Source organism: Neopsephotus bourkii, unplaced genomic scaffold (assembly GCF_033783945.1).
Source record: "Neopsephotus bourkii isolate Nb327-2 ecotype Australia unplaced genomic scaffold, CSIRO-AGI_Nbou_v1 NB_1060, whole genome shotgun sequence".
NCBI classification, from domain to species: domain Eukaryota; kingdom Metazoa; phylum Chordata; class Aves; order Psittaciformes; family Psittacidae; genus Neopsephotus; species Neopsephotus bourkii.
In genome coordinates, this window is record NW_026901548.1 from 1,537,555 (window position 1) to 1,563,352 (window position 25,798).

General features: G+C 57.3%; 1 protein-coding gene across 3 annotated transcripts; it reads right to left on the minus strand.

The window, feature by feature from the left end:
- Positions 1 to 749: 749 nt before the first annotated feature.
- Positions 750 to 24,207, minus strand: UCKL1 (uridine-cytidine kinase 1 like 1). Of its 3 annotated transcripts, none has more exons than XM_061361487.1 (15): positions 24,122 to 24,207; positions 17,170 to 17,363; positions 16,660 to 16,766; positions 16,326 to 16,496; positions 16,103 to 16,174; positions 14,540 to 14,729; positions 14,002 to 14,063; positions 6,164 to 6,183; positions 4,169 to 4,267; positions 3,826 to 3,919; positions 3,528 to 3,590; positions 3,066 to 3,188; positions 2,298 to 2,405; positions 1,542 to 1,698; positions 750 to 1,098 (listed from the first exon to the last, which is right to left on the minus strand). In XM_061361487.1, exons 1-15 carry the CDS (start codon positions 24,169 to 24,171, stop codon positions 1,022 to 1,024), a joined length of 1,587 nt encoding a protein of 528 aa, XP_061217471.1. In that variant the 5' UTR covers positions 24,172 to 24,207; the 3' UTR covers positions 750 to 1,021. The 3 variants fall into 3 exon arrangements, with proteins under 3 accessions (XP_061217471.1, XP_061217468.1, XP_061217470.1); XM_061361484.1 differs by lacking the exon at positions 24,122 to 24,207 and adding an exon at positions 20,726 to 20,812; XM_061361486.1 differs by lacking the exons at positions 6,164 to 6,183; positions 24,122 to 24,207 and adding exons at positions 9,068 to 9,084; positions 20,726 to 20,812.
- Between the last annotated feature and the right edge of the window lie 1,591 nt (positions 24,208 to 25,798).

The window sequence follows — 25,798 nt, forward strand, 5'->3', positions numbered from 1 at the left end:
CCCCCCCAACAGATCAAACCCCTCTGGAGCAGCCCCAATGCTCCTCTTGGCATTGGTGCGTTCAATGGGGATGCTGCATTGGTGCTTTGAATCAGCTACAGGGGTCAAAGCCTCCTTGAGTCTGCTTACTGGAGACCATTAGGAGATGCTCCTGCTGCCCACTGGGCATTGAGCAGCTCTGGTTCAGGGCAGTTTAGACTGGATCTAAGGAGGGAATTCTTCCCTGTGAGGGTGGTGAGGCACTGGAATGGGTGCCCAGGGAGGTTGTGAATGCTCCATCCCTGGCAGTGTTCAAGGCCAGGTTGGACGGAGCCTTGGGTGCCATGGGTTAGTGTGAGGTGTCCCTGCCCATGGCAGGGGGTTGGAACTGGATGATCTCCAGGTCCTTTCCAACCCGAACTGTTCTATGAGCAAGCTGCTGTTGGGGTGAGATGTGATGCACTTGGAGCAGGGGCTCGGTGCTGCTTAAGCTAACGAGTGATGCGATCTGAGCTCAACTTCAGCTTCCTCGCTGGTACCAGCTCTTCCCTTGGATCTAGGGCATGGCATTGCCTCCCTGGTGTGCGGCAGTGAGAGGAGGGAGCTGGGGAATGGGAGTGGTGGCTTTTGATGGGGGCTACCCATCGGGCAGAGCCAGCGCATCCCATGGGCAGGCTCTCCCTGCGGTGTAAGAGCCTCAGTGCTCCCTGAGAAGCAACCACAAAGTGCGGGTTGGGGGTACGGGATGGAAGGGACGAGGAGCAGCTCCATACAAGAGAAACCAGCGAGAAAAATTTATTCTTTTCCTTTATAAAACCTCTGCAATAAGTTATCTATCAGCAAGTATTTAAATTAAAATAAATTACCTCCGCTCTAGGCTGGGGCACCAACGAGGATCTGTGTTCTCTGAAAAAATAGGCCCTACATCTCCAATGTAAGAGCTGCAAAAAATATCTATGCTTGGTGAGGAGGGGGGAGCTCTGCAATGGGGTTAAGGTGCGGTGCTGAAGCTGCCCGGCCCGTGGGGCACTTCCATGGCCAGCTAAGTGCTGAGAGCATCTTCATCATCGCTCCAGTCCGGAGGAGCATCCGTGCCGAAGTACCGGTCCCCGAAGTTCCCTGTGGGGAGGAAGGGAGATGCAGTCACAGTGCAGGGACCAGGAGCAGGTTTCTCCATCAGCTTGAGCAGCAGAGCTGGAGCATCCCTTAGGCCGCGTTAGCACCCGTTAGCAGGGGTGTTCCCTGGTGCAGTGGAGGTGAGGTCCCATAAGAACACAGGGAGCTTGGTTTGGAGGTGGCAGCTTAGGGAATGGGGTGGGCACAGGGCTGCTCCCCATGGCCCAGCTTGGCTTCTCCATCTGGGGCTGGGGGAGGACCATGGGGAGCAGCTCCTCTGCCAACAAGGTGATGGATGCATCAATTCCAGCACCCACACGGCAGAGGCAGTGGGTACCCGAGTCCAATAAGGCCACTGCTGACAACCAGGGCTTCACTTCCTCTGGTGAGTGGGCCTGAAGCACGAACCCCCCCCTAAACCAGGTCATTCCTGCCCAGATGCTCACCGATGCCAGGGATTATCCGGAATAGGTCGTTCACCTTCTTGTCCACCGCAGTGGTGATGATCTTCACCCGGGGGAAAGCATAGGCGACCGAGTGGACACCCATCTCTGCCATCAGCAGGGAGAGGAGGAAGATCTTGTCTTCTGGGACATCGTGATCCTACATAAAGGCAGAGACACATTGGGGTATCTATGGAAGCTTATGGTCCATTCGTCCAGTGAGCAGCATTCCAAGCACTCAATGGCCTTCCCGGAGCCACATCTCTTCCTCCCCTCTGTGGCCAGCTGGGGTTACTGATCACAGAACCAAGAAACCAACCAAACCCCATCAGTTACTGCACAAGGATGGGGTCACTTGGTCAGCACACGGTTACAGTCACCCCAGCTTGCGCTGTCCCCCATCACAGCACCCTTGCCATGGAGGAGGCAGTTTCACCCCACAGCCCCTCAGCATGGCCGTGCCTGAGGTTAGGATCATAGAATCAATAGTGAGGGTTGGAAAGGACCTGAAGCTCATCCAGTTCCAACCTCTGCCATGGGCAGGGACACCTCACACTAAACCATGGCACCCAAGGCTCCATCCAACCTGGCCTTGAACACTGCCAGGGATGGAGCATTCACAACCTCCCTGGGCACCCATTCCAGTGCCTCAGCACCCTCACAGGAAGGATTTTCCTCCTTAGATCCAATCTAAATGCTCTGTGTGTTACTTGGGAACAACCCCCCCTCTCCACGCAGCGTTCCCGGTGTTCTCCATACCAGCAGCACCCGCACTGCCATCATAGCCGCGGCGCCGGTGGACACGGTGCAGTCCATCAGGATGACATGGTCTTCACTGATGTCCTTGGGCAGCCGCAGGTAATGGAGCTGGGGGGGGGGGGGGCAAAGGGGCAGCTTAGAGCCTGCAGGGGAAGGGAACGAACCCCAACCCTCCTGCCTCTGAGCAAGGGTGAAGCATCCTTCCTGCATCTCCATCTCTCAGACCCCAGCTTGGACCACAGAGTGGCCCTGGAATGCACAGCCCTGCTGGCAAAGCCTGCTTGAGAAGCTTCCATAGAACCATAGAACAGTTTGGGTTGGAAAGGACCTTAAGATCATCCAGTTCCAACCCCCCTGCCATGGGCAGGGACACCTCACACTAAACCATGGCACCCAAGGCTCCGTCCAACCTGGCCTTGAACACTGCCAGGGATGGAGCATTCACAGCCTCCCTGGGCACCCATTCCAGTGCCTCACCACCCTCACAGGAAAGAATTCCCTCCTTAGATCCAATCTAAACTTCCCCTGTTTCAGTTTGAACCCATTACCCCTTGTCCTATCACTGCAGTCCCTAATGAAGACTCCATCCCCAGCATCCCTATAGGCCCCCTTCAGATACTTTCAGCGCACTCCCCGCCACCCCTGCCAGCACCAGCACCAGCACCAGCACCAGCACCAGCACCCCGATGGCTCACCAGCTCCATCACCAAGCCCTGAGTCACCCCCAGCACTCACAGCATCACCCGTGGTACCCCGGGGTACCCCTACCTCCGGCTCGCCCGTGTTGCAGTTGGTCTGGATGAGGATGGTCCCGATGCGCACGTCCTTGCACACCGCGCGCAGCGCCGGCTCCATGGTCTCCCCCGCGCGCAGGATGGACACCCCGGTGATCTGCAGGGCACAGGGATGGGGGGGGAGCTGCACAGCACCCCCAAAGCACAGCCCTTCCGAGGGGGTTGTGTCAGTCCTGGCTCCCTCAGTGCGAAGGCAACAGTGGCACAGGGATGCTGCTGATGGCCCCCGGGCCACCGGCCATGGGCATGAGAGCAAACACCAAAGCCAGGCCTGATGGAAGCCCCAGGCTGCCCTTCCCCTGCAGCAAAACACCTTTCAATGCGACCCCATGGGGTATAACCATAAATCACAGAGGGGTTTGGGTTGGAAGGGACCTTAAAGACCTAGTCCCAATGGTCTGAAATAGGACTTTTTGGTCTGAACAGCCCCACTTACTTGCTTCCCACTGTACGTCCTCCCTTCGTAGTCCTGTCCTTGAGGGGTCTGGACTGTGCAGCTCTACAAAAGCCATGTGAGAAGCGTTACCAGGGCCTGCTGTGGCTCTCAGGGGAGGCACCCGCAGCCATGGCCAACAGGAGCCTTGTTCCACCCCATGAGGAAAGGGCTGGTGCATGGCTAAGGCTGGAGGAGAAGCACCAGGACAATCCCAGCTCCCCGGCACTCACAGCTTAGCAATGGGAGAGGAATGAGAGCGCCTGGTGCCTCCCAGCCCCATCCCCATCCCTGAACCCACCTGGAACGGGAGCAAGGAGAGCGCGTGCTCAATCAGCAACCGCATCAGGCGCTTGGAGTAGAAGATGAACTCGTCCCTGCTCGTCTCCTTGTTTCTGGAGGGGAGGGAGGGAAAGGCACCGTGGGCTGAGGACCAAAGCAGGCCCCGGGGGATGCTCGCAGAGATGCTGCCCACACCCATGGGGATTGAGGTGGGAGCTTTGAGGCAGGAAGCACAAAAGCTGTTGCCAAGGGCATGGAGCGCTCTCGGTGCCTGCCCTGTCCCACGTCCCCAAGGTGGATGTGGGGTCCAAAGCACCAGCCCCATCCCACCATTGGGGCAGGCACGGCAGTGAGGGCTTTACCTGATGATGGTGTGCATGCCCCTCACCTGAGGGGTGCTCTTCAGCACGCTGAGGGTCTGAGGAAGAGGATGGCACTGATGGGCAGAGGCCAGGGCGGCCCTGGAAAGCAAACACAGGGTCAGGAGGTGCCTGGGTAAGGCTGGGGCACAGCGCAGGGCCGGAGCCATCCTCCCAGAGGTCATCTCCCATTGCAAACGCACACTGAGGCCGTCCAGCCCTGCAATGGCAAAGGGACCTGCTCCTGGGAATGGTGCTCGGTGGAGCCAGAGGGACCCCGTGCACCGAGGACCTGCTCTTCCCGCTGGGCATCGTGGTTTCCATTGGGAAGAAAGGGGAAGGTAAAACCAAACCCTTCTGCTCCGGAGCCTTATCCCTGGGGGGTCCTGGATGGATGGGGTGAGGAGGGGTTGATGTGGGTGTCTCTGCACCAGGAACAGGAGCCGGGCTCACGGCGCTGGCCATGGGACCAGGAATGAGACCACTGCAGAGAGCGCCTGGTCCATTCAGGGACAGAACTGACACCAAACTGGGAACAGCTTCGAGCCTTCAGGGCTGGCTCTGTGCGAGTCATCCCCACAGAACCCATAGTGGAGCTATGCTTGGATCAAGGGACCAGCGCGCACTGGGAAGCGCACAATGGAGCCCCATTAGTCAGAGATGAAGGTCCCATCTACTTGGCTTCTAGAGGGCTGGGCAGGGTGGACAAGCTGTGTCTGGGAGGAGGGCTGGGGTCCGAAAGCCACACATCAGATCACACACGTGCTGCATCCCGGACAGGGAGATGCTGGCAGGAGAAGGGAGCAAAGAGACGGAAGCACCGGGTGATGGAGGCTCAAACCAAGCAGAAAGCGGGGTTAACTGCACACACACAGAGGCACACAAGCGGGGAGGAAGACAGAGAAGATGACTGGCAGGAATGGAGGAGGGCAGGGCTGGGTGACTTGAGGCCTCCATCCACGTAGCCATCTCCTGGTCTTGGCCAACCAGCACCAAACGAGACATTCCCAAGGCCTGCGGGTGCTTCAGGGCTCCTTGCTCTCTGTGCAGGGAACGTGTTGGGATTGTGCTCCCCACACGGGCTCCTGCTGCCTGCAAACCCCATTGCCTCTTTGGGACAAGCAGCCCTCAAGGCCCTGGTCCTGCTGCCGATGGAGCGAGCTCCCTGTCCATTACCCAAGGTGGGGTAGCTGCCCTCAGGGATGCTCCTGCATCAGGGATGTGCTGCTGGCAGCTCCCTGGGGATGGATCCTGCCCTGGGGCACAGCCCTGCCTGAACCCACCCCAGGGATGCAGGACTATGCAGCGGGCGAGCATCTGAGCCCTGTCTTTGGTAGAGGATGGAGCCTGCAAGGGGCTGCCTGCTCCTGGGGTGGGGGGGGCAGAGATGGACCCCCCAACACAGAGCCACACACTCATGGCCCTGATGGGTTCACCAAGTGCTGTTGCCCAAACTAAAGGAGCTGTAGGGTCATAGCCCATAGGGCTGCCTCCTGCCCATCACAGCCCTGAGCTTCCCATGGGCATCCCTCCATCACTGCCAGGTCCATGCCACGGCATCCCATCCCATCCCAGCCCCTCTCCCATGGGGTCTCTGTGGCACTGCTGATGCCAGTGAGGGCTCCCTGCTCTGGTACCAACCCTGGGTGCCTGGGAACACCTCTCCTGCACCCCAAGCTATCAACAGCCCCAGTGTTTTGTCACCACCCCTTCCCACAACACCCATACAGGGACTGGTGCTGGGTGCTGGACGCAACCCCAACAGCAGGGAAGCACTTGGTGCTATGGGCATCCCCACCAGGAACAGCAGCAGGTCCCATTGCTGGGGTTGGGATAAAGATGCTCTCTGCAGTCCCTCCACCCCGGTTTGCCCCAGCAAAGCAGGACCCTGCGAGCCACCCGCCCAGGTTAGTGCCGCGGTTCACAGCCCCTGTCCCCATCCCTGGTGTTAGTGGCACAACCAAAACCACGGCTGGCTGTTAGCGTTTGTCTCCTCACATATCCCAGCGCAGCTTCCTCTGGTCGCCGGGTGGGAGGGATGTTCAGGGACACAAGACAGGAGACAACGGGAGTTTAAAGGGAGAGGGACAAACGTGACATGGAACAAAGGAGAGAGCACCGTCATTAGCCAAAGGGGGGAAAGAAACCCCGACTGATCTATGGCTCCTGGACCTTCCTCATCGCCCCGCAGACCCCAGCGCTCCTCCCTGGGTGACCCAGTCAGGTCAGGGCTGCTCTCCATGGCTCCGATCCTGGCTCCATCCATGGAGTCACGGCAGGGACACTGCTCCATCCCTGCATCCCGGCTGCAATCCCTTCCTCCAGCCTGCCCCGCATCCATGCGAACACTGTGGGTGCCCCCCTCCTGGAGAGAGGAGCTGCTCCAGCCCTGGAATGCTGAGAGCAATGGGAACACAGGGAGAAACCCTCCCTTCCCTCAGTGCCTGCCCTGGCATCACCATCCCTTGGAGATGATGGAGCAGGGAGAAGAGCTCAATCACCCCTCTATAACCACGCTCCCTGTGGTGGTACCCTGTGTCCCACCGTGCTGGGAGGGATGGAGGGAGCAGGTCGCTGCCACCACCTGCAGGCAGCCCGGTTTGAGAGTGATGCTTCCTGTCCCCACCCCAGGACCACAATGGAAAGCTGAGGCGGGCAGCCCCGAGCACGTCAAGAACACGTTCCACTTCGGAAACCGATGTTCCCCCCGCAAGAACAGAAGCTTTGAAGGTGAAAAAAGGCAGAGGAAAGAAAGAAAGAGAGGAGAGAAAGGGGAGCCCGTCCTGCAGGAAGGCTTCAGGGAGCATCCTCGGCTCTTTGTTGAGCACGCTGTCAAGCAGGAAGCAGACAAGAGGCATCCAGTGATAAAGGAGCTAATGCAGTCAAGGCATTTCAAGCAGGCACAGCGGCTGGCTTTCAGGGCTGATGTTTCAAACAAGGGCGATTAAACTGTGCTATGGGTTGATATTTAAAGACACAACTGGTAAAGGGCACGCCAAGCTGATCCAGAGCTTGGGAGATAGGGGAATAGTGATGGGAGAGGGGAATGGCTGCTGTAATAGTGCAGGAGGGATGGGGCCAGGTTGGGAGTGATGGGTCCCGGAGGCAGGGATGCTCCAGGAGAAACACTCACCTGGGCATGGATGGGGAGGGAGTGCCTGCAGGTAATGACATGGTTAAACACGTGGGAAGATGGGAAGGAAACACCCCAACTGCCAGGACACCAATGTCTGACCTGTGCTCTGGGGGAATGCAAGCAGGGCAAGGATGCTCCTCAGCAGGCAGTGATTACAGGAGGAGAACAGGCCCTTAAATGGCACCATTAAACTCCTTGGGATTCACCCGTCTGATCAGCTGGGAATGAGGGAGAGGAGCTCCCTGCCCATCCCAGCCACGCTCCGGGTCAGGAGAGGCAGCACAAGGACCAGAGAAGCACTCGGACTGGGAGCAGCTCCAAGCATCCAGGTTTTATTCCACCAGCTACCAAGGCCTCACTGCATCCCCAGGGCCATCAAAAGGGGGTGGCATCGGAACAACCACCCTGACACTTAGATGAAGCCATCCACAACAAGAGGACAGGGAACTGCTCCCGTGTTTGCCAAGCGCATCCCATTTCAATGCATCCCCATCTCTCGGGAGCACAGAGGAGCTGATGGGGAAGAGCAGCACAAGGGCTCCAGGAGGGAAAACAGATGGGGTTTGCAGGGATTTTCCTCCCACACTTTATGGCATAGGCCATAAACCCCTGAGCTTTAGGATATAAAGCTGTGGCCGTGGTTACCCCAGTTACTTGTGCAGGTCAGAGGGCCCATTCCAAATGTGTTATCCTGACACTGCCAGTACTTACTTGGCATGTCATCAGATACCTGATTTAAGGTGCACTGAAGTTACCTGTACTGAGTGCACTTGCATTAAAGAGGAGAATCACTGGAGAGAAAGGAATTTTATATATGTGTATATATGGAACACAAGTATCTATACATATATACGTACATATACACATATATACATGCACACACATCCCTCTACCCTCTTCACGTTATCCCTGCCCTTCTTAAAGCACCAGCCTCCTCTCCATCCCAAAGAGCACCTTCCCACCTGGACCTGCAGGCTCACTGTCTGTAACCATCAGGCCCCATGTTGGGGTCAGCCAAGCCACCAGCAGGAAAACAAAGCACCCAGGCTGCAGCAGAAAGAAGTCAAGGCCTTTCCTGCTCATCTCAGGTATCTTAAAAGCTCCTTGTATGGCCCATGTGAATGTCAGGGTTACTCCAGTGTCTCCATGCAGCGATGGAATCTAAATGGAAACCCATTTGGAGCAATGCATCCCCTCTGCTTCCTACAAAACCACCTGGAAGCAGGAGAGCTGGAGCCCCATCTGGATCCCTGTGCTGAAGAGGCTGAGTAAATCAACGTGTACTTTATAGCATCCATCCGCAGACACTGCCAAATCAGGAATCCTGCTGCTGCTTTAGGCACTGCAGGGAAGCGGGTACCTCTCTCCATGCTGAAGCTGGGAATCATCAGGCTTGGAGCTGAGCATCTCTGCATGCAGCAGGGATCTAGGGCTCCCGCCACCCTTGAGCCATGTTGGTTAATCTATTAATGATGGTTAACCATCAGGGATGGAGGCTGGCTCTGATGGTGGAAACAGAAGAGAATCCCAGGATGCAAACCTCCCCTCTTGGGGGTCCCCAGCTCGCAAACCTGGTCCTGCCCCACCTTCAAGGCTCAACCCCTGCAGGATGAACGCATCCCTAGGGAACATCCCTGTCCCTGCTGGTCCCAAAGACAAGGACAAGGCAGCTTCGGTCTCGACTGCAGGTCAGGGTTAGGCCAAGCAGTGCCTGGCATTGGAAATGCCTCTGGCTGCACAGACAGGACAGAGTTAGGGGCTCTTACCTGACACTGAGTTCACGCTGCGGCAGCAACACAAAGACACAATGCAACCGGTATTAAGCATTGTCAACACCAGGGGCGATTCAAGACAAAAGAAAAGGAGAAATAGGAATATTTTCCTGCATTCCCATGTAGCCTTTTCCCCTTCTTCCCCTCCCCAGGTAAATGAACCCCCCCCCCAAGCCAACCCCTCACAGCAGCACCCTGCCTGCAGCATCCAGCCAGAGGATGGGTGAAACATCCATTGCCCATCTCCTGGCCTGTGCCCTCCTCATCCTGGTGCTAGTGACAATATCGGTGCTCTGATCCCTGCTCCCATGACCCAGACGTTCAAAGGCACTTCCCAACCTGCCAGCCTCAGTGCTGTAACTCCGGGCAGCTGGAAGGTCCCAACTGCAGCCCTATGGAGCATGGGATGCTCCGGGATGGGGTCCTGCAAGGATGCCTTTGCCTAAGAGCGGTCCCTCCCTGCGGCACTGGGAAGCAGGATGCTGCCATTGCCAGCTCCCATCCAGGGGCCAAGCAGCTCCTGCTGCCCAGGGGCTCAGAAAGCCCTGCAGGAATCATGCCCTTTACTACTTCCAGGTGCTTCCAGCTCAGAGTCAGGCTCCATCCATCGCTCGGAGCACCTCCACCACTGAAACATCCAAGCTACAAACACGGAGCAGGAGGTGCTGCTGCTCAGGGAACAGCAACACCATTGAGCAAACAGCAGCAGGGATCAATGGTGCCAGGCTCAAACCACTGGGCAGGACTGGCCCAGGACACCCAGAAGATGACTTGTTAAAGCCAGTGATGGGGAAGTGATGGAGCACGTGCGTGGAGAAGGGCTTGGGTGTCAAACATGACAGGACTGTGGGGTTTGAAACCCAAGGGCTCTACCCAGTGCAGAAGTGGGAAAGTGGGCTCTTGACTGGCAAGACTGCAGCAGTGTCTGCAAGGGGGTGAAGAGGAAAAGCCAGAGACTGAAGGACTGAAGGGTTTGGGGGGATGCTGGCTCTGGGAGGGCTGCAGGCAAGGAGGCACATCACTTCCTATGCAGGTACCACACTGCCTGTTCAGGTACATCACTCCCTGTGCAGGTACATCACTCCTGTACAGGTACATCACTCCCTGTGCAGGTACATCACTCCCTGTACAGGTACATCACTCCTGTACAGGTACATCACTCCCTGTGCACGTACATCACTCTTGTGCAGGTACATCACTCCTGTACTGGTACATCACTCCCTTTGTAGGTACATCACCCCCTGTACAGGTACATCACCCCCTGTGCAGGTAAATCACTCCCTGTGCAGGTACATCACTCCCTTTGTAGGTACATCACCCCCTGTACAGGTACATCACTCCCTTTGTAGGTACATCACTCCCTGTGCAGGTACATCACCCCCTGTGCAGGTACATCACTCCCTGTGCAGGTACATCACTCCCTTTGTAGGTACATCACTCCCTTTGTAGGTACATCACTCCCTGTGTAGGTACATCACCCCCTGTGCAGGTACATCACTCCCTGTGCAGGTACATCACTCCCTGTGCAGGTACATCACTCCCTGTGCAGGTACATCACTCCCTGTGCAGGTACATCACTCCCTGTGTAGGTACATCACCCCCTGTGCAGGTACATCACTTCCTGTGCAGGTACATCACTCCCTGTGCAGGTACATCACTCCCTGTGTAGGTACATCACCCCCTGTGCAGGTACATCACTCCCTGTGCAGGTACATCACTCCCTGTGCAGGTACATCACTCCCTGTGCAGGTACATCACTCCCTGTGCAGGTACATTACTCCCTTGTGCAGGTACATCACTCCCTGTGCAGATACATCACTCCCTGTGCAGGTACATCACTCCCTTTGTAGGTACATCGCTCCCTGTGCAGGTACATCGCTCCCTGTGCAGGTACATCACTCCCTGTGCAGGTACATCACTCCCTGTGCAGGTACATCACTCCCTGTGTAGGTACATCACTCCCTGTGCAGGTACATCACTCCCTGTGCAGGTACATCACCCCCTGTGCAGGTACATCACTCCCTGTGCAGGTACATCACTCCCTGTGCAGGTACATCACTCCCTGTGCAGGTACATCACTCCCTGTGCAGGTACATCACTCCCTGTGCAGGTACATCACTCCCTGTACAGGTACATCACTCCCTTTGTAGGTACATCACTCCCTGTGCACGTACATCACTCCCTGTGCAGGTACATCACTCCCTGTGCAGGTACATCACTCCCTGTGCAGGTACATCACCCCCTGTGCAGGTACATCACTCCCTGTGCAGGTACATCACTCCCTGTGCAGGTACATCACTCCCTGTGCAGGTACATCACTCCCTGTGCAGGTACATCACTCCCTGTGCAGGTACATCACTCCCTGTGCAGGTACATCACCCCCTGTGCAGGTACATCACTCCCTGTGCAGGTACATCACTCCCTGTGCAGGTACATCACTCCCTGTGCAGGTACATCACTCCCTGTGCAGGTACATCACTCCCTGTGCAGGTACATCACTCCCTGTGCAGGTACATCACTCCCTTTGTAGGTACATCACTCCCTGTGCAGGTACATCACTCTCTGTGCAGGTACATCACTCCCTGTACAGGTACATCACCCCCTGTGCAGGTACATCACTCCCTGTGCAGGTACATCACTCCCTGTGCACGTACATCACTCCCTTTGTAGGTACATCACTCCCTGTGCAGGTACATCACTCCCTGTGCACGTACATCACTCCCTTTGTAGGTACATCACTCCCTGTGCAGGTACATCACTCCCTGTGCAGGTACATCACTCCCTGTACAGGTACATCACTCCCTTTGTAGGTACATCACTCCCTGTGCACGTACATCACTCCCTGTGCAGGTACATCACTCCCTGTGCAGGTACATCACTCCCTGTACACGTACATCACTCCCTTGTGCAGGTACATCACTCCCTGTGCAGGTACATCACTCCCTGTGCAGGTACATCACCCCCTTTGTAGGTACATCACTCCCTGTGCAGGTACATCACTCCCTGTGCAGGTACATCACTCCCTGTGCAGGTACATCACTCCCTTTGTAGGTACATCACTCCCTGTGCAGGTACATCACTCCCTGTGCAGGTACATCACTCCCTGTGCAGGTACATCACTCCCTGTTCAGGTACATCACTCCCTGTGCAGGTACATCACTCCCTGTGCAGGTACATCACTCCCTGTGCAGGTACATCACTCCCTTTGCAGGTACATCACTCCCTGTGCAGGTACATCACTCCCTGTGCAGGTACATCACTCCCTGTGCAGGTACATCACTCCCTGTGCACGTACATCACTCCCTGTGCAGGTACATCACTCCCTGTGCAGGTACATCACTCCCTGTGCAGGTACATCACTCCCTGTGCAGGTACATCACTCCCTGTGCAGGTACATCACTCCCTGTGCACGTACATCACTCCCTGTGCAGGTACATCACTCCCTGTGCAGGTACATCACTCCCTGTGCACGTACATCACTCCCTGTGCAGGTACATCACTCCCTGTGCAGGTACATCACTCCCTGTGCAGGTACATCACTCCCTTTGTAGGTACATCACTCCCTGTGCAGGTACATCACTCCCTGTGCAGGTACATCACTCCCTGTGCAGGTACATCACTCCCTTTGTAGGTACATCACTCCCTTTGTAGGTACATCACTCCCTGTGCAGGTACATCACTCCCTGTGCACGTACATCACTCCCTGTGCAGGTACATCACTCCCTGTGCAGGTACATCACTCCCTGTGCAGGTACATCACTCCCTGTGCAGGTACATCACTCCCTTTGTAGGTACATCACTCCCTGTGCAGGTACATCACTCCCTGTGCACGTACATCACTCCCTGTGCAGGTACATCACTTCCTTTGCAGGTACATCACTCCCTGTGCAGGTACATCACTCCCTTTGTAGGTACATCACTCCCTGTGCAGGTACATCACTCCCTTTGCAGGTACATCACTCCCTTTGTAGGTACATCACTCCCTGTGCAGGTACATCACTCCCTTTGCAGGTACATCACTCCCTGTGCACGTACATCACTCCCTGTGCAGGTACATCACTCCCTTTGTAGGTACATCACTCCCTTTGTAGGTACATCACTCCCTGTGCAGGTACATCACTCCCTGTGCAGGTACATCACTCCCTTTGTAGGTACATCACTCCCTGTGCAGGTACATCACTCCCTTTGTAGGTACATCACTCCCTGTGCAGGTACATCACTCCCTGTGTAGGTACATCACTCCCTGTGCAGGTACATCACCCCCTGTACAGGTACATCCTCCCTGTTCAGGTACATCACTCCCTGTTCACGTACATCACTCCCTGTACAGGTACATCACCCCCTGTGCAGGTACATCACTCCCTGTGCAGGTACATCACCCCCTGTGCAGGTACATCACTCCCTGTACAGGTACATCACCCCCTGTGCAGGTACATCACTCCCTGTGCAGGTACATCACTCCCTTTGTAGGTACATCACCCCTGTACAGGTACATCACTCCCTGTACAGGTACATCACTCCCTGTGCAGGTACATCACTCCCTGTGCAGGTACATCACTCCCTGTGCAGGTACATCACTCCCTGTGCACGTACATCACTCCCTGTGCACGTACATCACTCCCTGTGCAGGTTCCTCCCATCACTCCCATCACTGGAGGACGGCTGGTTTGTCCCCACATGATCTGCTCCCAAAGGAGGGAAGGACTCTGCTGCTGGACCAGGGGATCCCTGCCCTTACCCCAGCACAGGCTGAAGGCATCCTCCTCCCCTGAAACACAGGGAGCAGGGCTGGGAGGAGTGCATGGGGAGCAGCACCGTGCTCACAGGTGTGGAGCACAGGAGGAAGCCAAGCCATGAGCATGGCACCCAGAGCCCTGCCTCCTGCAGTGGCACCACTGTGAGCAGGCACAGGGCCAGGCTGATCTTACCTCCTCCAGCTGGCTGTGGACGTGCTGCACAATGAGGTCGATCGCCACCGTGTTTCCACTGCCTGGGGTGAACCAAAAGCAAAAGAGACACGGCCTGGTCAGGACACAGAGCAGCAGTGCCTGGAATGGGTTTCTTCCATAGATGTTAGGATCTAATTCTTCCCTGTGAGGGTGCTGAGGCGCTGGCACAGGGTGCCCAGAGAAGCTGGGGCTGCCCCATCCCTGGCAGTGCTCAAGGCCAGGTTGGAACTGGGATGAGCTTTAGGGTCCCTTCACCCCAAACCAGGCTGGGATCCTAAGGAGTCCCACTGTTGTGTTCAACCCCGCTCCTTACCTGCTTCCCCTACAAACCCTTCCCTAGAAAAGCAGGAGACATTCCTGCTTCGATTGAGTAATACATTAGTAAATAAATACAAATAATACAAGAAACAACAATCAAAACGAATAAAACCACTACAACCATCACTAAATTCCTATGCAGGAACCCATTCCTGAAGCCCGGCGGGGGCTCCCCTTGGCGGCAGCAGGGATGCGGTACCTCGCGGGACGACGATGTCGGCCAGGCGCATGGTGGGCTGGATGTACTGCTCGAAGGCGGGCTTCACAAACTTGTTGTACTGCTTGATGACGCCCTCGATGTCGCGGCCGCGCTCGCTGATGTCCCTGCGCAGGCGCCGCACCAGGCGGATGTCGGAGTCCGTGTCCACAAAGATCTTCAGATCCAGGAGCTGAAATGGGAACGACCCCCCCATCATCACCAAGTGACAGAGAGCTTCTCCCCCAGTCACAGACTGGGTGCTGAGCCCCATGCACAGCACCACGGTAACAGAGCCTGAAACCGGCAAGCACAAAGCCTGAGCCCTGTTCTCCCCAAACCCCATCTCTGCATCCAAGCAGTGCATCCGACACTCTGGATGCTATTAAACAGCAAGGAGGGGACAAGAGGATAACACCCTCACAGTATCCCAGTATGTTAGAGACTGGAAGGGACCTCAAAAGCTCATCCAGTCCAATCCCCCTGCCGGAGCAGGAACACCTAGATAAGGTTACACAGGAACGTGTCCAGGCGGGTTTTGAATGTCTCCAGAGAAGGAGACTCCACAGCCTCCCTGGGCAGCCTGGTCCAGTGTTCCGTCACCCTCACTGAGAAGAAGTTTAAGTGGAACCTCTTGTGTTCCAGTTTGCACCCATTGCCCCTTGTCCTATCATTGTTTGCCACTGAGAAGAGCCTGGCTCCATCCTCGGGACACTCCCCCTTTATATATTTATATACACTAATAAGGTCACCCCTCAGTCTCCTCTTCTCCAAACTATAGAGACCCAGCTCCCTCAGTCTTTCCTCATAAGGGAGATGCTCCACTCCCTTCATCATCTCAGTTGCCCTGCGCTGGACTCTCTCCAGCAGGTCCCTGTCCTTCTTGAACTGAGGGGCCCAGAACTGGACCCAATATCCCAGATGAGGTCTCACCAGGGCAGAGTACAGGGGAAAGGGGACCTCTCTCCACCTACCACCTCACTACCCGCTCATCCAGACCACACTTCCTCAACTTAGCTGCGAGGATGCTGTGGGAGACTGTGTCAAACGCTTTGCTGAAGTCAAGGCAGACTCAGCACACTCCATCCCTGGCTTAACCCAGCAGCGCTGGCTTGTGATGCTGGGAAGGAGCCAAGCGCATCTCAAGCCGCTGCCCTCAGCTGGGAGCCAGGAGCAGGGATGCTCTTGGGAACTGATTTTCCCAGCTGCCCACTGGAGGTCATCCTTGCTCCGGGGAAGTGCAACCCAATCGGCTTGGGAAGGAGGAAGCCAAGGGTGCGCTGCTCCCTGCTCCTGCATCCACATGATTCCCATGAAAGCCCCTGCTAGGAACAGCAGGCTTCGTGCAGCAGGATGCCAGCTTTGCCTCTGCCTGTGCACGCATCCAGCAGGGAGGTGGCTTCCTTATCTATGCACAACCACTGCCAGGGAGCAGGTCCCTGCTTGCCCCCAGTACCTGGGAATGAATGGCTGAGACCAAGGTGTCTCACTTGGGACTCTTTGTGCTGCAGACCAGGGGCTGCAGCACTTGGGCTTCCCCAGCAGCAGCTCCAAGCCCTTCCTCACCTTCAGGAGCTCCTTGTCTGCAAACGCCATGATGCCTTCAAAGATAATCACGTTGGCACCGTACAGGGTTTTCTGTGGAGGCAAAGGGATGCAGTCAGGAACAGAACACGCGGTCAGAGACATCCCAACCCTGGGAATCTCTCTGGGGTCTCAATGACCGTGACAGCTCACCCACAAAACCCAGGGCTGTGTTCAGTCATCCCAGCCCCTCAGCATCCCGTACCCATTCCTTCTTCCGGCTGTGGGTGGTGAAGTCGTAGATGGGGATCTTCACACTCTTGCCCTGCTTCAGCTTCTTCAGGGTGGCGATGATGAGGTCGAAGTCGAAGGCATCGGGGTGGTCGAAGTTGAAGTCGTTGCTGGCTGCCTGCTCCTGCTGCTGCTTGGTCAAGACCTGCCCATAGAGGAGAGGTCAGAGCACGGGGCCATCCCCAGCACCGCCCCAGCAAACCTCTCCCCATGTCCCAGGAGCCAGCGGAAGGGGACAACACGAGGCTAAACCCACACCGTGTTCCCCATCAGGATGAGCTGGGGGGGGGGCACAAGGGCAGCCTCACCTTGTAGAAGGAGTCCATGGACAGCAGAACCACCCACGGGACATCGAGAGCCTCAATGATCATGGTGGCCACCGTGGTCTTCCCCGAGGCGCTGCCTCCTCCCAGGCCTGCCAGGGGAAAGGGGATGAAGGCACCAACCCAAAGGACGGGGTAGAGCCCTGGTCCTGCCCTAATGCACAGGGCTGGGGGATCACCCAAAGAGGGACAGCATCAAACCAGAAGATGCCGAGCGGCACAAGCAGTGGGCACAGCAATGGGCACCCTTTCAGTGGAGTACCAAAGGGAGAGCAGGCACCAGAACCAGCCCATGGAGCTCATAACAACCCCAACAACAAGAGCAAAGGGAACAACAAGCACAGACCATGGTGAGCCCAGTGCCTGCTGTCACCCATCACCCCATCCACAACCTCAACCCCACTGCTCCCCATCAACGCTGCCCTGACCATGGGCACCCATGGAGCCAACACCCTGGTTGTGGGGCAGGAACCCCCCCCCGCTGCCCCTGCCTACCTATGACGAAGGCCTCCTTGGACTGCGTGCCGTGCTCGTTGTACCAGGGCGGCCGCCCCGCGGTGTAGATGGTTCTCTTGCTGGTCCGCAGCAGCGGTGGCTCCGACTTGCACTGGCTCGTGGTGCGCTTCCGAGGGGGCTTTGTGGAGCCCACGGGGGGGTAGAGCCGGTCCAGGGACTCGGCGCTGCTGTTGCTGGGGATGGGGAGAGGAGGGAGCTCGGTTACCGGTGGTGGGGAAGGGGCTGTGCTCCTGGGGTGGGGAAGCGGGGTCTCCATGGGATCGCACGCTGCGTGGGTGAGGGATGCAGTGGGAAACGGGGAGAAGCGAGCGCAGCCCCGCTGCGATCCCATGGCAAACATGGAGCTCTCACACAGAACCAGTCTGAGCCTGGAAAAGGCTCAACACAGGCATCACTTAGAATCATAGAACGGTTCGGGTTGGAAAGGACCTGGAGATCATCCAGTTCCAACCCCCTGCCATGGGCAGGGACACCTCACACTAAACCATGGCACCCAAGGCTCTGTCCAACCTGGCCTTGAACACTGCCAGGGATGGAGCATTCACAACCTCCCTGGGCACCCATTCCAGTGCCTCAGCACCCTCACAGGAAAGAATTTCCTCCTTAGATCCAATCTAAACTTCCCCTGTTTCAGTTTGAACCCATTACCCCTTGTCCTGTCACTACAGTCCCTAATGAAGAGTCCCTCCCCAGCATCCCTCCCTGCACCCTGACTGCCTGGGGACCATCGCTATTAAATGAACACTCTCAGTGACCCCTCTAACGCACACACAGGTGCTATTACAGGGGGCAACAACCTGCCCTGACGCACTAAGGGTCCTTCCTGGGGGATGGAAGCCACGCACATTAGCTCCAGCCCATCCACCCTCACCCCACAAGCTCCATCCCCACCCACACCTCTAATTCCCCCCTTCCTTTAGGCCTGAACCTGAGCCCATTGCAGCCGCTTTGCTGTTGCAGAGCCCTGAATGCCTCCCTCTTATCTCCCCTCCCAGCACGGCCCCATGAAGGGAGAGGCACAGAGCACCCTATGGAGCCCGTTCCAGCCTGGCAATGGGACAGCAGCAGCAGGGAGGTGCTCGGTGTCCCTTGGCCAGGAGATAAGCATGGAGGGGGGGTTATTTATACCAGCTCCTGCCCTTCCCCTGCTCACCAAGGGCTGCCTCCTCCCTATGAGAAGGGCCAAAGGGCTCTCTCCCTGCTCACGCAGCTCCTCTGCCCATCCATGACAGGGCTAAAGGGAAAGCAATGCAAGGTCAGAGCATGGGCACCGCAGGCTCCAGACCTGGTACAGCTCTGCAGGGCTTTCTGCTCTTAACAGGGCTTAAAGCACGCGGCTTTGCAGATCTAGGGTTGGGTTTAAGCCTGTTTGGAACAGAGGTTAATTCCCTTCCCTCCCCCTAGCCTTTTTTAGGGTGATTTTGGATAAAACGGAAGATTTGGGAGCAGCCATCTGTACAGGATGGGATCCCAAGATGGGTATCACTGACCAAGATATAGCTCCTGATATATACAATGGTATCTACTGCTCTGACCAAGCAGGATCCCATGGCACATGATGCCCATCTCCCAAACCAGCACATCCCCAGCATGGAGACAGGGATTCACTGGGATTTGCTGAGCTCCTGCCCCGGGCACCCCAAGCATCACTTCAGAGGGACGTGGACCTGCTTGAGCCAGCCCAGAAGCCATGGAGCTGCTGCGAGGGCTGGAGCAGCTCTGCTCTGGAGCCAGGCTGAGAGAGCTGGGCTGGGGCAGGCTCCTGAAGGGGAGACCTGAGAGCAGCTCCAGTGCCTGAAGGGGCTGCAGGAACCTGGAGAGGGGCTTGGGACAAGGGATGGAGGGACAGGGCAAGGGGAATGGCTTGAACCTGCCCGAGGGGAGACTGAGCTGAGCTCTTAGGCAGAAGCTCTTCCCTGTGAGGGTGCTGAGGCGCTGGCACAGGGTGCCCAGAGAAGCTGTGGCTGCCCCATCCCCAGAGCAGAGCATCCCGAGCATCCCGCAGCGCTCGCCCGTCCCATGGAGCCCAGCAGCGTTCCCAGAGGAAACCCAGCTCTGGAGCAGGCGCATTCCCAGGAGAGGGGCAGGGACACGGGTGAGAGGAGGCGGTTTGTTTCCTGGTAAACAACTGTGTTTGTGTCACCTCTGCCTCCACCGAGCCGGAACCATGCCTGCCTGCACCGGGGCTGCTGTCAGCCTGTGATGGGGACAGCGAGGTGCTCAGTGCTGCTGGGGGGAGACTGCAACACCCGGTCTGGGTTTGCTCCTCTGCATTCCTCATGGAATGGGTTGGGTTGAAGGGAGCTTAAAGCTCATCCAGTTCCACAGGCAGGGACCCCTTCCACTGGAGCAGCTTGCTCCAAGCCCCTGTGTCCAACCTGGCCTTGAGCACTGCCAGGGATGGGGCAGCCACAGCTTCTCTGGGCACCCTGTGCCAGCGCCTCAGCACCCTCACAGGGAAGAGCTCCCTAAGAGCTCAGCTCAGTCTCCCCTCTTCCCCATTCCAGGATTCCCAGGCTTTGCCCCTTATCCAAACACTTCAGCACTGCCGGCACCATCCCTCCCTATACCAGACGTGGATCCTCTGCACCCCCAGCCAGCCCTGCCCATGATCTATGGCAGACAAGGGGAGCCTGTGGGGCTGCAAAGGTCACTTTCTCCTAATGTTACACTGGAAGCATCGCAGATGCTTTGCCAGCAAGGGCCTCTCCTCCCCTCCGAAGGCACGGCTCATCCCAACCATCCCGCTTGGCCCTTTCCTATTGCTTTATAAGCCACAAAGCCCCCTGCCTGCAAGTAAAGCCCCCCAAGGAAGTGCCTCTCTGTGTATACAGGCAGTGAACCCAAAGGATGCTCCCTGTCCCATGCAGACCCTCCCCAGGCAGAGCGCACCCCTGGGTACCAGCAGCATCCCCCAGCAAGGTGCATGTGAAGGAAGCATCCCCTGGGCTTGGTAACCCCTCTCCTGTGAAGCCTTCCTGGCTGCCAGCCTCTCTCCCTGGACCCTTTGCCCTCCCTGTAGCTGCTGGAGGGCGCCAGGAGGAACCCTGATCCCATGGGATGCTCAGTGGGGGGGTCTGAGGGATGCGTTTTGCTCCCACTCAACCCAAGCGTGGATTTACTGGGGTGAGAGGGGCTCTGCTCTCCCCTTCCCCACCGCACTCCCATCCCTGTGCCCTCCATGCTCCATCTCCCTGCATCCCCCTGCCCTCCATCCCCGACCATCCCACATCCACGCTGGGTGAAGGGGACAAGCAGCAGGTCCCAACAGATCCCATTGGAAAAGCGGCCGAGCCCCAGACACGAGCTTGGAAGCAAACAGCAGATCCCATCCTCATCCTGGCACCCCATCAGCACCAACCACGCACCCACCCCTCCACATCCCCCCCAGAGCCCCTGCGCTGGACCGGCTTCACCCCGTGTCCCATGGGAAGCTGATCCTTCCCCCGGCCGCTGCCTGCAGGGATGCAGGACCAGGACACCAGCACGCACGGCAAAGGGGTGAAACCCCCCCAAAACCAAAGCAGGAACTCACCCAGGGTCCGTGCCGAGGGCCCAGCACCCCGAAATGCGGACACTGGAGAAGGCGGGGGGGCTGCTCATGGCCCCAGCGGGGCTTTGAGGGGCTCACCCTCTGGTCCCCGAGCTCCTGCTGCGACCGGTGCCAGGGGACAATGGGGGGGCCCTGGTGAGCCTCGGTGCGCGGAGCCATGCACAGGAGGGGCCCCAAGGCGACGGGGATGGGCACGGACCCCTCCCCCCAACCCCGGCAGCTCCAAGGTGGGGGGTCAGGGATGGAAGATGGAGGAGGCAGAGGGGGGAGCGTCAGCACTGGGGCTGTGCAGTGGCCAGCGCTGGCTTAACCCCAGCTTAGGCTCATTACCTGATATTAATAGCACTGGCTTGATTAAAGACACGGCAGGGGGGATGTGGGGGGGTGAGGTGACACCTCCCTTCCCCTCCCCTCCCCTCGCTGCCCTTTGCATAGGGCAATAAACACCAACACCCCCCCGCCTTGTGCCTCTGCACCCCAGGATCGGGCTCACGCAGCTCCCTTTGGATGTGGGGGGCTCGGTGGGGACAGCGCTGCCCCCCCCCCAACTGGTGAGTGCACGGCTATGGGGAGCAAGGAGGATGAGGAGGATGAAGGGGGGAGAGTGTGGGATGGGGATGGAGGGGAGCCCCCCCACTGGTACCCCACATCCAGCCTATGGAGCCCGATGAGGCTCAGGGTGCTGCTGGGGTGGGGTTTGGAGCAGGGTTTAATCCCACTCCCATAGATCCCAGTAGGGGGAGATCCATGCAGGACCCCCCCCTCGGAGCTCAGCTCCCAAGGGAAGCGCTGCCCCACACGTCCCCTCCTCCCTGGGATAAACAAGTGGGTGAAACTCAACACCCCCGGGCTAAGAATAACGTCCTGCGGGGTGCTGAGCCCTGCTCGATGCCCCCCCCATCCCTGCATCCTCTCCCTGTGCCAGGCAGGGCAGGGAGCCCGGGACCCAGCGCCAGCAGCACCCGGAGCTGGACGCAGCCAGCGTGGGGATGGAGACCCCCATAGGGACAGGCCAAGGGGAAGGCTTGAACCTGCCCGAGGGGAGACTGAGCTGAGCTCTTAGGCAGGAGCTCTTCCCTGTGAGGGTGCTGAGGCGCTGGCACAGGGTGCCCAGAGAAGCTGTGGCTGCCCCATCCCTGGCAGTGCTCAAGGCCAGGTTGGGCACAGGGGCTTGGAGCAAGCTGCTCCAGTGGAAGGGGTCCCTGCCCTTAAAGCCGGATGAGCTTTACGGTCCCTTCACCCCAAACCAGGCTGGGATGCTCTGGCACCGTGGCACAGGGTCCTGGGGCAGAGCCGCCGCCACCACGGAGAACTTGGACCATGGGACAAAGAGGAGGTGGTGGAGGATGCCCCAAAACACCAGGACAAGGTCCCATGGTCCCCACATGAGCCCTGGCTCAGCCCCAGCGCACACCCACCATGAGCATGTATGGGGAGGATGCTCCCCACTCTCAGCATCCCGCAGAGGGGAATGCCTGAGGATGGGGGTAAAATGGGCAGAAAACCCTCTCCTCCTCCTCGTGTTCCAGAGGCCGGGAATGCTGCATCCCGGTGTCCTCAGAAACCCCCTGCTGAACAGGGGGGTACCAGCCCTCGCGCAGCAGGACCCGCAGGGGAGAGCATCACCCGGAGCAAGGGGATGCAGGAGCAGCGGGATGAGGATGGGAGCAGCAAAGTGAGCGATGACCAAAGGAGCCTTTTCCCATCCGTGACTGCACCCGGGCTCCCCTTTCCCTGGAAAAGCAGCTCAAGAACACCATTCCCTTGGGAAGCAATTCCCATTCCTTCTCACGGAAGAAGCAAGGGACAAGGAGCCCGGAGGCCGGGAGCCCTTCCCAAGCATTGTTCCTTATCGCCGGCTCCCCGGAGCCCTTTTTCCTGCCTTTGTTCCACGGCTCCAAGTGATGGGAGCAGCATTCCCAGCGCTCCCCCGGCATCCCAGGCACGGATGGGAATCTCCTGCACTGGCTCCAAACCCCAGCAGTGACCGAGCCCCCCCTCCTGGCATGAGCTCCTCTGTAAATCTCTGCTTCCCAGCTCCCTTCCACATCGCTGAGCTCCGGCACAGGCCAAAATTCCTGGGTTTTGGATGGGTTTTTCCCTTCTGGATGATTTTTAAGCATGAATCCATCCTTTCTATTTGCAGCCTCCAGGAACTGGGCTTAGAACTGGGAGAAATAGGAAAGCCAGCACAAAAAAGACTGGGTCCACCTTATCCTAAAGGTGATGGGAAGCTGCTCCCTGGGCTTTCCTTGGGATTTAAGGATCATTTTGGTCCCTATAAGCCATATACTGCTGGTGGCACCAAACCAGGAACCCCCTGTGCAGGGATCTGGGTGAGACAGGGATGGATCCCATTACCTGTGAGCAAGCCAGGCCAGAGGGGCTGATGTGCAGGGATTCCCTAAGGAAAGGCTTTAGGAAGCCCTAGGTGCTGGGATGGAGGAACTTGCCCAAAGGATGAAGGGACACAGCCATGGGATGGAGAAACTGAGCTGTGGGATGGAGGAACCCATCCAAGGGATGGGGAAACACAGGAATGGGATGGAGGAATGCAGTCATGGGATGGAAGAACCCACCCAAGGGATGGAGAAACACAGTCACGGGATAGAGGAACACAGCCATGGGATAGGGGAACACAGCCATGGGATAGGGGAACACAGCCATGGGATAGGGGAACACAGCCATGGGATAGGGGAACACAGCCATGGGATAGGGGAATACAGCCATGGGATAGGGGAACACAGCCATGGGATGAAGAAACTGATCTGTGGGATGGAGAAACTGGGCTGTGGGATGCAGGAACATAGCCATGGGATGAAGAAACCCATCCAAAGCATGGGGAATATGCCCAAAGGATGGAGAAACCACGTTGTGGGATGGAGAAGCCAAGCTTTGGGATAGAAACTCATCCTGAGGGATGGAAGCACACAGCCATGGGATGGAAGAACATCACCATGGGATGCAGTGACCTGCCTACCACTCCATAACCATTAGTCCTAAGGGGATGCCTGCCTGCCCCATGGTGCCAACCCCCCTTTTGACGCAGCTCCCAGTGCCGTCCCCCTTCAATACACATGGTTTTGGGTGGAAAACACGCAGTTTCAGCTCTCTGGAGCAAAACCCGAGGGAAACGCGTCTAAACGCACTAAGGAACAGGGAAACAAACGGGATTATGGGCGGGGATGAAGGAGAAGAGGGTTTGGTGCGGGAATAGGAAGCAGCGATGGGATGGGGAGGCCCCATTCGCGGAAGTGGCATCGGGGGGGAACGGGATCGCGATCGCAACGCGGCGGCTCCGAAACGGCGGCTCCGGGGCATTGCGATCGCGATCCCGTTCCCGAACGGTTGCAATGGGTCCGGTGTTGGGGTCCTTACCTATCGTGCGGCTCCCCTGGAGCCCCTTCGGCCACTGGGGCCGCGGCCATGGCGCTGCGGGGATGGGCGGGCTCGGGGCGGCCGGAGGCGGAGCTGCCGCGGGGATGTGCGGGATTTGTAGTGCGGGGATGGGGAGGCGGGGATGGGGCGGGAGAGGGGTTTAAGGGGGTGTTATGGGCATGGATGGGTGCCATAGGATGCAGATGGGTGCTATAGGGTGCAAGTAGATGATATGGGCACGTTTATGTGCCATAGGATGCAGATGGGTGCTATAGGATGCAGATGGTTGCTATAGGGTGAAATTGATCATATGGGCACGTTTGGGTGCCATAGGATGCAGATGGGTGCTATAGGGTGCAAGTAGATGATATGGGCACGTTTGGGTGCCATGGGGTGCTATGGGTGCAAGTAGATGATATGGGCACGTTTATGTGCCATGAGATGGGTGCATAGGATGCAGATGGTTGCTATAGGGTGAAATTGATCATATGGGCACGTTTGGGTGCCATAGGATGCAGATGGGTGCTATAGGGTGCAAGTAGATGATATGGGCACGTTTGGGTGCCATAGGATGCAGATGGGTGCTATAGGGTGCAAGTAGATGATATGGGCACGTTTATGTGCCATAGGATGCAGATGGGTGCCATAGGATGCAGATGGTTGCTATAGGGTGAAATTGATCATATGGGCACGTTTGGGTGCCATAGGATGCAGATGGGTGCTATAGGGTGCAAGTAGATGATATGGGCACGTTTGGGTGCCATAGGATGCAGATGGGTGCTATAGGGTGAAATTGATGATATGGGCACCTTTGGGTGCTGTAGAATGCAGATGGGTGCTATAGGGTGCAAGTAGATGATATGGGCACGTTTGGGTGCCATAGGATGCAGATGGGTGCTATAGGGTGCAAGTAGATGATATGGGCACATTTGGGTGTCATAGGATGCAGATGGGGGCTGTAGGGTGTATGTGGGTGCTGCGGGCATGGACGGGTGCTGTAGGTTGCAGGTGGATGCTGTAGGATGCAGGTGGATGCTGTGGGCACAGTGGGTGCTTTGGGCCATGGGTGGAAGCTGCGAGCATGAGTGGGTCCATGATCCCCATCACACTTGGGAAGCAAGATTATCCATGGGGAACATGGGATGAGGGATCACCAACACAGAGCTCAGCCTGGGGCTCACCTGGATCCGGACTCAAAGCAGACGTTAGGAAGAGAAGGGGGATTTATGCCCATGGGTGCTCAGGGGGTGCACTGGGTCCCACAGAGCAGAGCTGGGACATGATGCTCTTTGCATCAGGGTAATGCTGCTGCATGCCTGGTAAATGCTGCATGCACGGTAAATGCCGCAGGTACCGAGCTCCCCATCCCTGTTTTGGGATGCACCAGGATATTCCCTCATCCACCCCCTGAGGAAAGCAAAACCCCTCAGATCCCACTCCCTCCCTTCCAATGACCTGCACAATAACACTGCTGCTGCTGCTGCTGATACAAAATCCATACCCATTTATTGATGGAGCTGTTCAATACATCCAGCCCACAGCACTGCGGAGGGGTCCATGGTTACCAAAAACAGAGCATCACAAACAAGGAGTTTAGTATAAGATACTTTTACTGTTAAAACAATTCCATCTTTTTGCAAATAAACACTTTTTTTTTAATATATATATTTATATATT